The sequence below is a fragment of the Bufo gargarizans genome, chromosome 5 (genome assembly GCF_014858855.1).
Source record: "Bufo gargarizans isolate SCDJY-AF-19 chromosome 5, ASM1485885v1, whole genome shotgun sequence".
In the NCBI taxonomy this organism is placed as follows: domain Eukaryota; kingdom Metazoa; phylum Chordata; class Amphibia; order Anura; family Bufonidae; genus Bufo; species Bufo gargarizans.
This window is the reverse complement of record NC_058084.1, coordinates 133,678,375-133,692,096: the sequence shown is the minus strand read 5'-3', so window position 1 is coordinate 133,692,096 and position 13,722 is coordinate 133,678,375. Positions and strand designations below refer to the sequence as shown.

General features: G+C 43.0%; 1 protein-coding gene across 1 annotated transcript in view; it reads right to left on the bottom strand.

Moving 5' to 3' along the window:
* Positions 1 to 13,722, bottom strand: part of LAMA3 (laminin subunit alpha 3) — a 238,456-nt gene that overhangs the window by 66,996 nt on the left and 157,738 nt on the right. The window contains 2 exon segments of the mRNA XM_044295643.1: positions 4,162 to 4,392; positions 12,020 to 12,103. Of these exon segments, the coding sequence (XP_044151578.1) occupies positions 4,162 to 4,392; positions 12,020 to 12,103 (315 nt within the window).

Below are 13,722 nucleotides of genomic sequence, written 5' to 3'. Positions count from 1 at the left end.
TTCCATTAAAGGGGTTGTCTGGCTTCAGAGCTGAACCCGGACATATCCCCCTTTTCACCCAGGCAGTCCCTCTGAGATTAGCATTGGCGCGCTCTCCCTTACCTTGCGCTGTATTGCGCAGGGTAAGGGCTTTTTTGTTTACATTATTACACTGCTAGGCAAAGGCTTCCACCTAGCAGTGTTGCCGGTGACGTCACTGGACTAATGGGCGGGCTTTAGGGCTGTCCTAGCCTGTTTAACCTAGCAGGGAACCAGTACGTCACTGGATCTGCAGAAAAAGCCCTTGTCCTGTGCGATTCAGCGCAGGGCAAGAGAGAGCATCAGAACATGAAATGCTCTAATGCTCATCTCAAAGGGGCTGTCTGTCAAAAAGGGCTCTGAATCCAGACAACCCCTTTAAGGAGTTTGGGAAAGCTGGGATGTCAATTATAGGGGTAAATATGTTTAATGTACAGTACTCTTTAAGGGGTTATCCCAAAAAGAAGCATTAAAATGCAATGCACGGGGCATTTCAAAACACTTTGTATTGTAATATACATGCATTAAAAATATTGCCCAGTTTATTCATGTACATTCCATTTTTCTCTCTGCTAGCGCCCCCTGCTGCTTATCCTTCTAGTCCACCGTCGCCAGCCTTCAGGGTTGGACTAACTTACTTAGTAGCTTCCCTGCTCTGTAGCCCTCACCTCAATGCTGGTGTATTGGTCTCATAGAGAAGCATTCATTCATCCCTATTTCACAGAAGTATGTACTGTAGCTTTATGGATAAGGAAATTGGGATGGGGGGGGGGGGCATTACGTACCATATGTATCTCTGGGGCTATAGTGGACTATTTTCTATCCTGGGGTAGGAAGGAGCTAACAAGAGCTAATGTCAATGCATCCTTGGAGATGCAGATACTTGATGAGCTGCTGCCCACCCACTGAAGGGAAAAAAGTCATTCAAAAGAGCTCTAAAAAGATTATTAAATTTATAATTTACCCTTTAATAGTAAAACTAGAAGTCAATATCTTACCAATCTGCACAAAAAAACCTGTGATGAAATCTTTCAGGTTTTGAAGTTAATTTTACAGATTGTCTGCAGATTTAATCCTGTACTGGGGGAAATCTGCATCACAAATCTGCAACTGGGCACGCTGGGAATCTGAAAATCAGCAGCATGCCTGGAATCTGTAGTCTTTTACACTCCATTCACTTTCATTGTTTTGTACTTTGTGGTGGACTTTAGGTGTACTGTATATTCTGCAACCAAAATTGTGCCAAGTGTAAGACTACTAAGAATAGGCAGTAATAGACTGTTATACCTAAAGATATATAGCTACCATTGGCCCATGGCAGTTTCATATTATGTGTAAGTCCCCCAACACAACATATGCTGCACTCTTGTATTGAATTTGGGGGTTGTGGTCCTCTACCGCTGCAGTTCTTTAGAATAAGACATGGTGCCTGAACATTGGAAATAGCTGCCTGTCCGTCAGCAGCCCTTCTCCAGACATCGATGCCAGGTAACATTAGTAGAGTTATAAAGAGCATTTGTTCTGGAGAGCCCTCCAGTGTGTGTTCGGCCAATTCATGGAATTACTGTTAATGCTGACACAACATTATTCCGCATCTACACTCATTTCTACATTACTTACATTACTTATGCCTTGCTCACACACCAGAACATGGATTCTGTCTAGCCACACGTGGAGTCCCTGTGGCTACATAGTATGCACCCATGTGTCTCGGTAGAGAAGCGAGAATAGCTCTATAATGGCTTATTCAGACATCCCTGTGCAATCAGGATTATCTCAGATTTACAGTAGTTCTGTTTTTTTTCCACCAGTATAGCATCAGTATTTTATCTGTTTTTCATGTCCGTCAAGAAAATAAAACAGGAGAATGTCAGTACTTCCTGCTTTCACTTCTTTTCAACATCTACTAGCAACTATCCATGAAAAACGGACAGCACACTAATGGCGTCCGTGCGCTGCCTGTATTTCTGACGACACATTGACTTGAATAGATGATTCTAGCATGAGGATCGAGTCATAGTAGTCCTATGGTCTGTGTGGAAAATCAGACATGTGAATTGACTACTGAAATGATAAATGCTTGTGCGAATAGACCCTAATATGGCGTCTGATGGAGCAAACCATGATTTTTCATATGAGATCATGGGCAAATATTTACGTAACTAATATCATCTCTGGTCGCTCTCCCTTCCAGTTTTAGATTATGTTCCCATTCTCCTGAATTCACTTTCAATGCTGGTGCTAATGCTATATAGTGTTATTAACGTATTTCACCTGTAACATTAGGCCTCATGCACACAGATACCGGAAGTGTGCGCTCCACATTTTGTGGACCATTACGTCCTGCCTTCCGTTAGAAATGCCTATTCTTATCTGCAAAATAGACAAAAGCAAGACGTTTTTGTTTTTTTTGCGGGGCCACAGAGCGGACATACGGATGGGGACAGCACACGGTGAGCTGTCCGCATCTTTTGTGGATTCATTGAATGGGTCTGCATCCAATCAGCAAAAAATGCAGATCGGATGCAGACCAAAAGTACGGTCGTGTGCATGAGGCCTTAGTGTGTGCAAAAAACTCAGCGGTGTGGAGGAGAAGCCACATTCTACTTATCACACTAACAGCCCATGTAAATACACCCTAAATACACCCCACTGTTTTCATTCACATTGGTCCATGCTTCTTCAGAAGTCAATTGAACAATTATAATTACAAAGTGTAAGAGGAAATTAAAGTATATAAAACAGGTGTGCAACAAATAAAGACACTGCCCTAAGAGCATAAAGGTGGAGAACGATGTATTATGTACTATATGAATGACTTCAATCGTTTCCATGCTGCAAGTCCAAAGGTGGTATTGTCAAGGTTTGAACTTGTCTGCTTAAAGCATTCATAGAGGCACACCTATGTCCTACTCCCACCCTCAGTTACATTCCAGTTACAATCCTATTTCTCATTCCTTGAAAGATCATTTAGTTCATTCAATTTTCCACATGTTTCCCTGAAAACGTATTCCATTTGTAGCTTCTGCTATGCAACGGGAATGATCAGCTCCAGTGATATGTACATACAATGACTTTCTGCACATAACATACTCAATAAATATATGCGGAGTCAGAAATGTTCTGCTTTGTTGGATCATTGATATGAAGGCAAATTGTAGACTTGAGTTGTTACCAGTATGTGTGCACCTCCATTTGTGAATAGCAACAGATACTGTATATGTGTTCCAAATAATACCCATTATAACATTCAGTCTGTCTACAGGTCAATATGGCTACTCTAAAAAGGCTATATATATATTAGCAGTGTAGACTATTCTGCTTATTATTCTGCAACAGGAACCTGATAGAACTAAACCCAACTGAAGTATAATGATGTCATGGAAGATCTACTAAAATCAGTGAATAATGGCCAATGGATAGAGAAAGGCGCTCATAGGGTGAGTATGTCTGATGAATAAAATATCCACAAATAGTGGAAAATGGCTTGCTCACCTATTGGAGTTGCACCAAATTGGGTGCAACCACAATGAAGGCCAAGTGGAGGTGGTTAACGGTTGGTGCAGCCTGGACTTGTCCAATTACCTTGGGCAGGAGCCACCCCACCACTCGGGTAAGACAGTATAAATAAAAGAATGCTGAACCTTATAGGTCGAACGTATGGACAGCAGGAGGCGCACTTTCACAACCGGTTGTTTAGCCGTGCCACCCGCTCTGCTGCCCTGACTCAGACTTGATAAAGGGGTCAGTAGTACCCCGAAACGCGTTGTCATCAAATAAACTAAAAACTGCTAAACAACCGGTTGTAAAAGTGCGCCTCCTGCTGTCTATATGTTCGACCTATAAGGTCCAGCGTTCTTTCATTTCTAAAATCAGTCGATCAGTAATGAAAATGTTAATCTATTTTTTCTGTAAAAAAAAAAATATATATATTGGAAGATGCCAAAATTACAGACATTTAGCCTTTGAATCTTTGTTTAAGTTAGCCTGGAGTTATACAAGTAAAACTTATGGGGTATATATCTAAAATGTTATGAGTAACCTGATGTTTTTAGATCAAACAAAAGTGCCAGCTGAGTAATTTACTTGGGTGCCAACAGGATCATATGATTAGATAAGAAACCAGACTATATTAAAACATACCTGGCATGAATCACCGGTGTATTCGGATGGACAGGCACATATCTCTACATTCAGTGCTACACGCCCACTTCCTGAGATGGTCACGTCCTCCAGCCCAACCTCCCCGAGGGTGAGGCGCTGAGTCTCAGTGAAGTACAAGGCTCGGATGTTCAAACTTTCCAGTCTGGACAAGATCATCATCAGTTCTTCTCGAGAAACCAGACTGTTGCTACTTGCATGCCGGAAGTTACTCTAAATAGTAAAAGCACCATATAAACATGTCAGTCCTTACTCTTATTATCACTGCATTACCTCTTGATTAAGCAGAATTAGCATTCTTTCATTTAGAACTAATTTTCCACAACCTCAGATCCGTGCTTGTAATGACTGAAAATATGTGGAGACAGTAACATCATAGTCCTAACTCCACTTGAACGTTGGACTATGTGTTTTTCTTCCCTCCTAAAATTTTACTTAGTAAAGCCCCATGAAAAAAAATACATGTGTGAAGGATCTGAAGATTGTCTGGATTCAGTTTGCAATTTTGACCTACATAAGAAAAATATGTCCTAGAAATGCAAACAGAAAGTGTTAAAGAGGCTGTTTCACGAGTACAACCCCATCAAAATGACCTATAAGGAGGGGAGTCCAACCTCTATGAGCCAAAATAGGAGAGCTGAGCTGCAGTAACTGGGCAAGGCCCGTACACAGTGGACAGAGCTTCCTGCTCTGTCCACTATATTATTTACACACTGGTAGAGGTGTCCGACTTTCACCAATCTAATAAGTCAACAATAGAACCTAGAACCCGAAAAAGACCTTCAAACTTCAAAACTGAATAACTACATTTGAATCCATTAATAATTTGAGTCAATCGGAGTCACATCCTCCAATGTGTTATGTTGCAGATTCAAATTCAATAGTATAAATGTTCATCTCTTACTTATTTAATATATAACATTTTAGAAATAGATGGAATTGTCATTGTTCACGGCTAATCCAAATGACAGAATCGCGCCCAACAGACTCTTTTGACTGTAATGGAGTCTTCTGAGTTTTCATTACGGTGTCCGTCATTCTGCAGGACAAAGTAGTACCCCTTCTGTCTCTTCTCAGAAAGGCACTACTATTCTCCTCCGTTGTGTTCTGGGGTTCTTGAGATCGGCAACTTTTATTTTACCAAGAACACTGAGATCTGGGAATAAGATAAGTTTAAAACAGTCTAAGGGCTGACAGATTAACTGACAGATTTTCTGACCAATTATTGGTCAGATGGCCTATTACACACACAGAGCTTTTGTTATACACACCAACTATTTTGATCTGATTGGACAGAAATTGGTCAGATAATCTGTTGGTGTATTGCAGCCCATAGAGTCAGGGGCATCAGAAATGATGGAGTGCTGCCTTTCACCAAGAGCCCAAACAGCATTGTTGAGGGCACTGTAAGGGGCCTCATTTTTGAAACCGGAGAACAATAAACATTTCCAGACATGATAATAGAAAGGAAATTCTAAATAGTAGATGAAATTACTAGATGAAGTGAGAAGATGAGTAATAGCCCAACTTGGCTAGAATAGAAGAAGACAGGGGTACAGGGTTACATTCTCCTTTCTATTCCTCCTTTTTTAACTAGTTGTGGATTTGGTATAAAATGATAGGGAACCATAACACTAATAACCTTCTATTATTCACAGCCACCCACTGGAACGGAATTTGTACTTGCTTTCCAAAGAAAACATTCCCGTTGTCAAATTGTGTCCATAACAGCTGCATGCATTGTGTTTGGTATTCCCTGGGTCTTAGCAGAACTATGCCAGCTTCCCCTCTATGGAAGCAATGGCAACTAAGCAAATCCCTTCACTTGTCATACATACCATGCAGTTACATTTGGGACAAAAACAAACGCAGCGAGCAAAAACTTTGCCAAAACTTTTCAATGTCTGAATATAAAGCTTAGATTTCCCAAAATATTTTAAAGGGAACCTGTCACCATAATAATGCAGTCGGATCTGCAAACAGAATGTCAGAGCAGAAGGAGCTGAGAAGATTGATGAAGTTTGTGGGAAAATATTTGCTTGTATTTTATTAATCAACACCTCTGCTCATTTTTGGCTAAGTAGTCATGTGAGGGGTCCTGTCAGTGACTGACAGCCTTCCCCGTGTGAGAGTGTGCATACAAAGATAGCTGTCAGTCAATGATGGGGCCTGCACAGATTCCTTAGCCCAGAAAAAGCAGAGATCTAAATCTGTAAATTACAGGTTTTACTGAATCTTTTCCCATAAAACTATATATATATCTGCTCAGCTCCCCCTGCCCACAGATTGCACTGCATTTCCGTGGTCACAGGTCCCCTTTAGGTTTATCATCTGGAATTCTACCACAGTGAAACAGCACATATGGTATATATTATTTGCTTATCAATCAGTGCTACATAAAGAAATAAAAATATATTGGCGGTCATTTATTAAGCTGAAAGACGACTATATTAGGTGTATTTCAGGTGCAGATTGCAGTGCAACCACTAGTCGCGCCACAATCTGCAACTTCTCCCCGCTCACGCCAGTGGGAGTAGCGGGGGCAGGGAAGGGGACAGGCAGCCAGGCCCCTCTCATTTACCAGTTTCTAAGCCTGTTTTACGCATAGAAAAAGGTCTAAATGTAAGACAGCTCGGAAGCGGTCTTACATTTAGAACTGGCCAGCGCCTCTTCATAACTTCGGTGGAACCACCTCTAGCTTAGGGGTTTATTAAGACCGGCATCTAAAATTCTGGTCTTAATAAATGTGTCCCCCCATTGTATCTTCTATGGGAAAGTAGCCAATTTTTCACCTTCCAGGCAGCCTACAGTTTCTCTTTCCCTGCCTATTAGTCCCCATATATTAATATAGGGTATAACAGTAAATAGAGGAGAGGGGAAATGCAGCTACAGTTTCTGGTATCAGTGAAACAGCATGAGAGGAAGATGATAGGGGAGCAGCAGAGTAGACACCAGATTACAAAAAAATCAGGAAGAGGCCTCATGCACACGACCGTTGTGTGCATCCGTGGCCGTTGTGCCGTTTTCCGTTTTTTTTCGCGGACCCATTGACTTTCAATGGGTCCGTGGAAAAATCGGAAAATGCACCGTTTTGCAGCCGAGGCCGTGATCCGTGTATCCTGTCCGTCAAAAAAATATGACCTGTCCTATTTTTTTGACGGACAACGGTTCACGGACCCATTCAAGTCAATGGGTCCGTGAAAGAACACGGATGCACACAAGATTGGCATCCGTGTCCGTGATCCGTGGCCGTAGGTTGCTTTCATACAGACGGATCCGAAGATCCGTCTGCATAAAAGCTTTTTCTGATCTAAGTTTTCACTTCGTGAAAACTCATTTCCGACAGTATATTCTAACACAGAAGCGTTCCCATGGTGATGGGGACGCTTCTAGTTAGAATACACTGCAAACTTTGTACAAGACTGCCCCCTGCTGCCTGGCAGCACCCGATCTCTTACAGGGGGATATGATAGCACAATTAACCCCTTCAGGTGCGGCACCTAAAGGGGTTAATTGTACTATCATATTCCCCTGTAAGAGATCAGGGCTGCCAGGCAGCAGGGGGCAGACCCCCCCCTCCCCAGTTTGAATATCGTTGGTGGCACCGTGTGCCCCCACCATCGCCCCCCCTCCCTCCCTCTATTGTATTAAATCGTTGGTGGCACAGTGTGCGGTCTCAACAGTAGAAGATTCATACTTACCTGCTTGCTGCTGCGATGTCTGTGAACGGCCGGGAGCTCCTCCTACTGGTAAGTGACAGTTCTTTAGCAATGCGCCGCACAGACCTTTCACTTACCAGTAGGAGGAGCTCCCGGCCGGACACAGACATCGCAGCAGCAAGCAGGTAAGTATGAATCTTCTACTGTTGAGACCGCACAATGTTACTGCTATAGAGGGAGGGGGGGGGGGGGGCGATGGTGGTTGGCACACTGTGCCACCAACGATTTAATACAATAGAGGGAGGGAGGGGGGCCGATGGTGGTTGGTACACTGTGCCACCAACGATTTAATACAATAGAGGGAGGGAGGGGGGGCCGATGGTGGTTGGCACACTGTGCCACCAACGATTTAATACAATAGAGGGAGGGGGGCCGATGGTGGTTGGCACACTGTGCCACCAATGATTTAATACAATAGAGGGAGGGAGGGGGGGGGTGATGGTGGGGGCACACTGTGCCACCAACGATATTCAAACTGGGGAGGGGGGGGGCTGCCCCCTGCTGCCTGGCAGCCCTGATCTCTTACAGGGGAATATGATAGTACAATTAACCCCTTTAGGTGCCGCACCTAAAGGGGTTAATTGTGCTATCATATCCCCCAGTAAGAGATCGGGTGCTGACAGGCAGCAGGGGGCAGTCTTGTACAAAGTTTGTAGTGTATTCTAACCTGAAGCGTCCCCGTCACCATGGGAACGCCTCTGTGTTAGAATATACTGTCGGATCTGAGGTTCACGGATTAGCTCATATCCGACAGTATATTCTAACATAGAGGCGTTCCCATGGTGATGGGGACGCTTCAAGTTAAAATATACCATCGGATTGGAGAAAACTCCAATCCGATGGTATAAAAGAACTCCAGACTTTACATTGAAAGTCAATGGGGACGGATCCGTTTGAAATGGCACCATATTGTGTCAACATCAAACGGATCCGTCCCCATTGACTTGCATTGTAATTCAGGACGGATCCGTTTGGCTCCGCACGGCCAGGCGGACACCAAAAAGACTTTTTTTTCATGTCCGTGGATCCTCCAAAAATCAAGGAAGACCCACGGACGAAAAAACGGTCACGGATCACGGACCCACGGACCCCGTTTTTGCGGACCGTGAAAAAAAACGTCGTGTGCATGAGGCCAGAGTCTATCCCTCAGTAAAGGCTCATTCACAGGTCAGTGTTTCACGGACGTGTGCTGTACGTGTTCTCCACGGACAGCACATGTCCCCATTCATTTTAATGTGTGTATTCAGGCATCAGTTTTTTAGCACTGTCCGTGGATCCGTGTTTTTAGCAAGGAAGCATGCTCTATTTTGCCTGTGTTCATGGATCCATCACATCCATTATAGTCTATGGGTCCGTGAAAACCACGGATGCAACACAAATGCCATCCGTGTTGCATCTGTGTTTCACGGATCATTAAGAAGAGATGCTTTGAAAATTATTTTTCAGCTGTTCAGTGTCAGTGAAACACGGATGCAACACGGACAGGAAAAAACAGACACACGGACCTAACACGGATGTATCACTGACCACCTTCTCACGGATTTGAGCACGGACATGGAAATTAGGTTTAAGCATGTGGAAAATATCGATTAAAGGGAGTCTGTCACCAGATTTTGACCGCTTACATAGCGCTCTAGCATAGCAGTCTATAATTCTAATGGTACCTTTGATGTTTTCTTGTGAAGTTCCCCCAAGGCAAAAACTGACTTTTATTCATATGTAAATTAGGGCTCGCAAGTGCCCAGGGGCGGCATTCACTTCGTTGGTGCCCAGGCTGTTCTGCCTCTTTTCGTCATATCCCCGCCCAAGCCTCTTCCTCTGCCTGCCCCGCTCTTCCTTTGCGTCCTCCTTCTCTGCAGCTAGATCCGGCGCCTGCGCTATCCATTGCTTGGCCGGGGCATGCACACTGCGATGTTCCGCCTCCTCGCCGCTGGCCGGCGCATGCGCAGTAGCTACTTCGATGCCGTGCCCACAATGGGCATCGCAGTGGGCATGCCCTGGCCAAGCAATGGATAGTGCAGGCGCGGGATCTCGCTGCAGAGAAGGAGGACGCAAAGGAAGAGCGGGGCGGGCAGAGGAAGAGGCTGGGGCGGGGATATGATGAAAAACGAGGTGAACGCCGCCCCTGGGCCTTTGCGAGCCCTAATTTACATATGAATAAAAGTCAGTTTTTGCCTTGGGGGAACTTCACAAGAAAACATCAAAGGTACCATTAGAATCATAGACCGCTATGCTAGAGCGCTATGTAAGCGGTCTATAAGGTCAAAATCTAGTGACAGACTCCCTTTAACATACAGCAACATAGAAAAGGAAAAGTGCTGAAATATGCAGGACAGTCTTTACTTTTCGGTTGCATTTAAGGATGTTGCACCCACACTCCAGTTTCAGGGCACCATTATGTAGTATAGGGCATTATACTGTATATTTACCATCATAAATGTAGAGTTATTATCATTATTAATTAAAAGTGTTGGCCAGTTTCCTATATTGATGACCTATCCTAAGGATAGGTCATCAATATCAGATTGGCATAGGTCTGACTCCTGCCCCACCCCCCACCGCCAAATTAGCCCCAAGCGCTTGTTTTAGTGCTACCTTCTCGTCATTGTTTACCTGCTTGCCATCGCAGCAGCGAGCAGGTGTAATTGCAACTCCGACATCCATTCAAAAGAGGAATGAGATGTTATTGACACATATGAAAAAAATTTGGAGGGCAATTTATCATCAGATTGGCAGCAGTCTTTTGTAACTTTTTATACTGTGTTTGCCAAAAGTTACAAACGTGGTAAAAGAGGAGAGAATATTTAAAAGAAGAAAAACTGCTACAAGAGGACATAGTTTTAAATTAGAGGGGCAAAGGTTTAAAAGTAATATCAGGAAGTATTACTTTACTGAGAGAGTAGTGGATGCATGGAATAGCCTTCCTGCAGAAGTGGCAGCTGCAAATACAGTGAAGGAGTTTAAGCATGCATGGGATAGGCATAAGGCCATCCTTCATATAAGATAGGGCCAGGGGCTATCCATAGTATTTAGTATATTGGGCAGACTAGATGGGCCAAATGGTTCTTATCTGCCGACACATTCTATGTTTCTATTAATACAAAAGCCAGAAAATTTTGGCACAAATCTATACCTGCTCACAGCAGAAATAGATAAAAGAAACAAACTTTAAAACAGTGCAAATTTGGCGCAATTTACTTCTACTATCTATTTTTTTTATTCCATGTGAAACCCCAGTGTTTAAGGGTTTCTGTCACCAGAATTAACCCAATTAAACTGGCTGACATTAGCGATGTGCTAATGTCAGCAGACCCTAACTCTACTATTCTTATGCTTATCGATGCCCCCCTTACTGCACAATTTTAACTTTTATGATATGCAAATTAGCCTCCAGGAGCAGGGGGGGGGGGGGGGGGGGGCGTTGTTCCTGCTCCTAGAGGCTCCGTTCTCCCACCTCATGTCACGCCCTGCCATCCTTGATTGACAGGGCCAGCGTTTGTCTTTTCCTGCCGGCCCTGTGTGCTGGATAAATCTCGCGCCTGCGCAGTGCCGTTTAGCCAGCACACAGGACTGACATGAGGTGGGATAACAGAGCCTCTAGGAGCAGGAGCAACACGGGGGGTTGCTCCTGGAGGCTAATTTGCATGTAATCAAAGTTAAAATTGTGCAGTAAGGGGGCCATCAATAAGCATAAGAATAGTAGAGTTAGGATCTGCTGACAATAGCACATCGCTAATGTCAGCCAGTTTAATAGGGTTAATTCTGGTGACAGAAACCCTTTAAAGGGTTTGTCCCGTTTTCCCATACTGATAACCTATCCTCAGGAACGGTCATCCATATCAGATCGGCCATGGTCTGACTCCAGGCACCCCTGCTGATCAGCTGTTTGAAGAAAATGCCGCGCTGCTCACTCTTCACTATTTACCAGCCCGGCGTCGACATTTCAGCAGTGTAATTACAGTGGCATATGGTCCCATTCAAATGAACATATGTAACATGGAAGAGATAGTTTTAAGGTTTTTTACTTTTTATACATTACCTCTAGTGTACCTTATATAGATCTTATAGATAATGCATAAATTGTCAAAATGCATGCAGTACACCAGTAATAACCAGCTTACCTCTACAAGCTGAACACGGCCATAGTATTGTCTGTCTGGTAAAGGATTGTTTGGATCCACATACACGACTGTCATTTGTCTGCCCTAGTAAAATAAAATTTTTAATATTTTGATATTTTTATTAAAATATAGCCTTTCAAGCAATTACTACATGGTCAGCAGAATTATAGTCTGGACCACATTTGCAGCCCCATAAATTCATGGCCACACAGATCAATTGTATTCGGCCACAGGATTGTCTTTTCATGTGCCTCTAACCCCAGTCCACTTAGATAAATCTACTCTACTGTACCCATATGTTTCTTGGACATTTAGGCTGGTTTCACGCAACTTTTATTTTTTCTAAAACATCTTATTTTTCTCTCGACCAAAAAACTAATTGGTGTCCACATGTTACATATTGGTTAATAGGACATTTTAAGACACCCTACAAATGCTGTGTTTTTTTTTGTTGTAATATTTAAAGTTTCCTGGTGTTTTTATATTCCTTGGCTTTTTCTCTCAAATCACAGCATGCTCTGGGTGAGGCATTTTTTCAGGCCTTTTCCCATAGACTCCTCTATAGGAAACAAAACGTGTAAGATGTGTGAATAAAACCACACCACCAAAAAAAGCTTGCAAAAACGCATGAATTTTAATGGGATAAATTATTTTACAAGTCAAAAAAGGGCCCTAAAAACATGGCATGGGAACATCCTAAAAGTGTCATCTGCCACAAACATAGAAATTAGTTTTTGTATTCTAAATGAGGGACTACACACTTATTTGTACAGTGTTTTATTTAATATTTTATTCTACATTACTCTATTAAGGTTATTACATTTTTAACGTTGCCAGCAAGAAACACTTTTATAGGCATCAGTTCATCTATTCTTTCTGGGAGCCAGTTAAATCTAGGACTTCACCTGCAGCCCAAAAGTTTTGAGACAGACACAAATTTTGGTTTCATTACGATGTGTGTTTTTCTGGGCACATCGCCCAGTAACGCCACCCCTGGGCACCTTTAGAATCTCCTTTGCATACGTTTAAAAAGTGTTTTTTTTTATATCTGGACGAGGGACACAGAAAACAAAGGTAACATTGTAATGAGAGTCAAAGAGTCTATAACCTGATCTGAGCGGTTTAAAACGCTCAGATATGGTGAAAGACTCCCTTTAATCACAAAACCCCTATTTCTACTGCATTTCAACCCTGCCACAAAATTACCTGTTAACATCATTTCAGTGATCTTGTTAGCTTAGAAGAAAGTGGTAACGAAGACAAGGAAGCAGATATCACTCTGTCATGCTAAATGAATTAGAACAGCAGGCTGGTTGTTTTAAAAGGGGTGGTAGTGCTTGAAATAATTTTCTTCTTCTGTTAACCACAGTTACATTCAAGGAAAACAAGCAGTCATCATTGCTTTGCATCAAAAGGTCTTCACAGGCAAGGACATTGCAACTTGTAAACTTGTATCTAAATCAACCAATTATCAAATCATCAAGAACTTCAAGGAGAGAGGTTCACTTGAAGTGAAGAAGGCTTCAGGGCACACAGGAAAGTCCAGCAAGTTCCATCTCCTAAAAAGGATCCATCTACAGGATCAGGCCACCACTAGTGCAGAGCTTGCTCTGGAATGGCAGTGGGCAGGTGCGAGTGCATCTGCATGTAGATTGAGGTGAAAGCTTTTGAAGGATGACTTGGTATCAAGAAGGGCAGCAAAA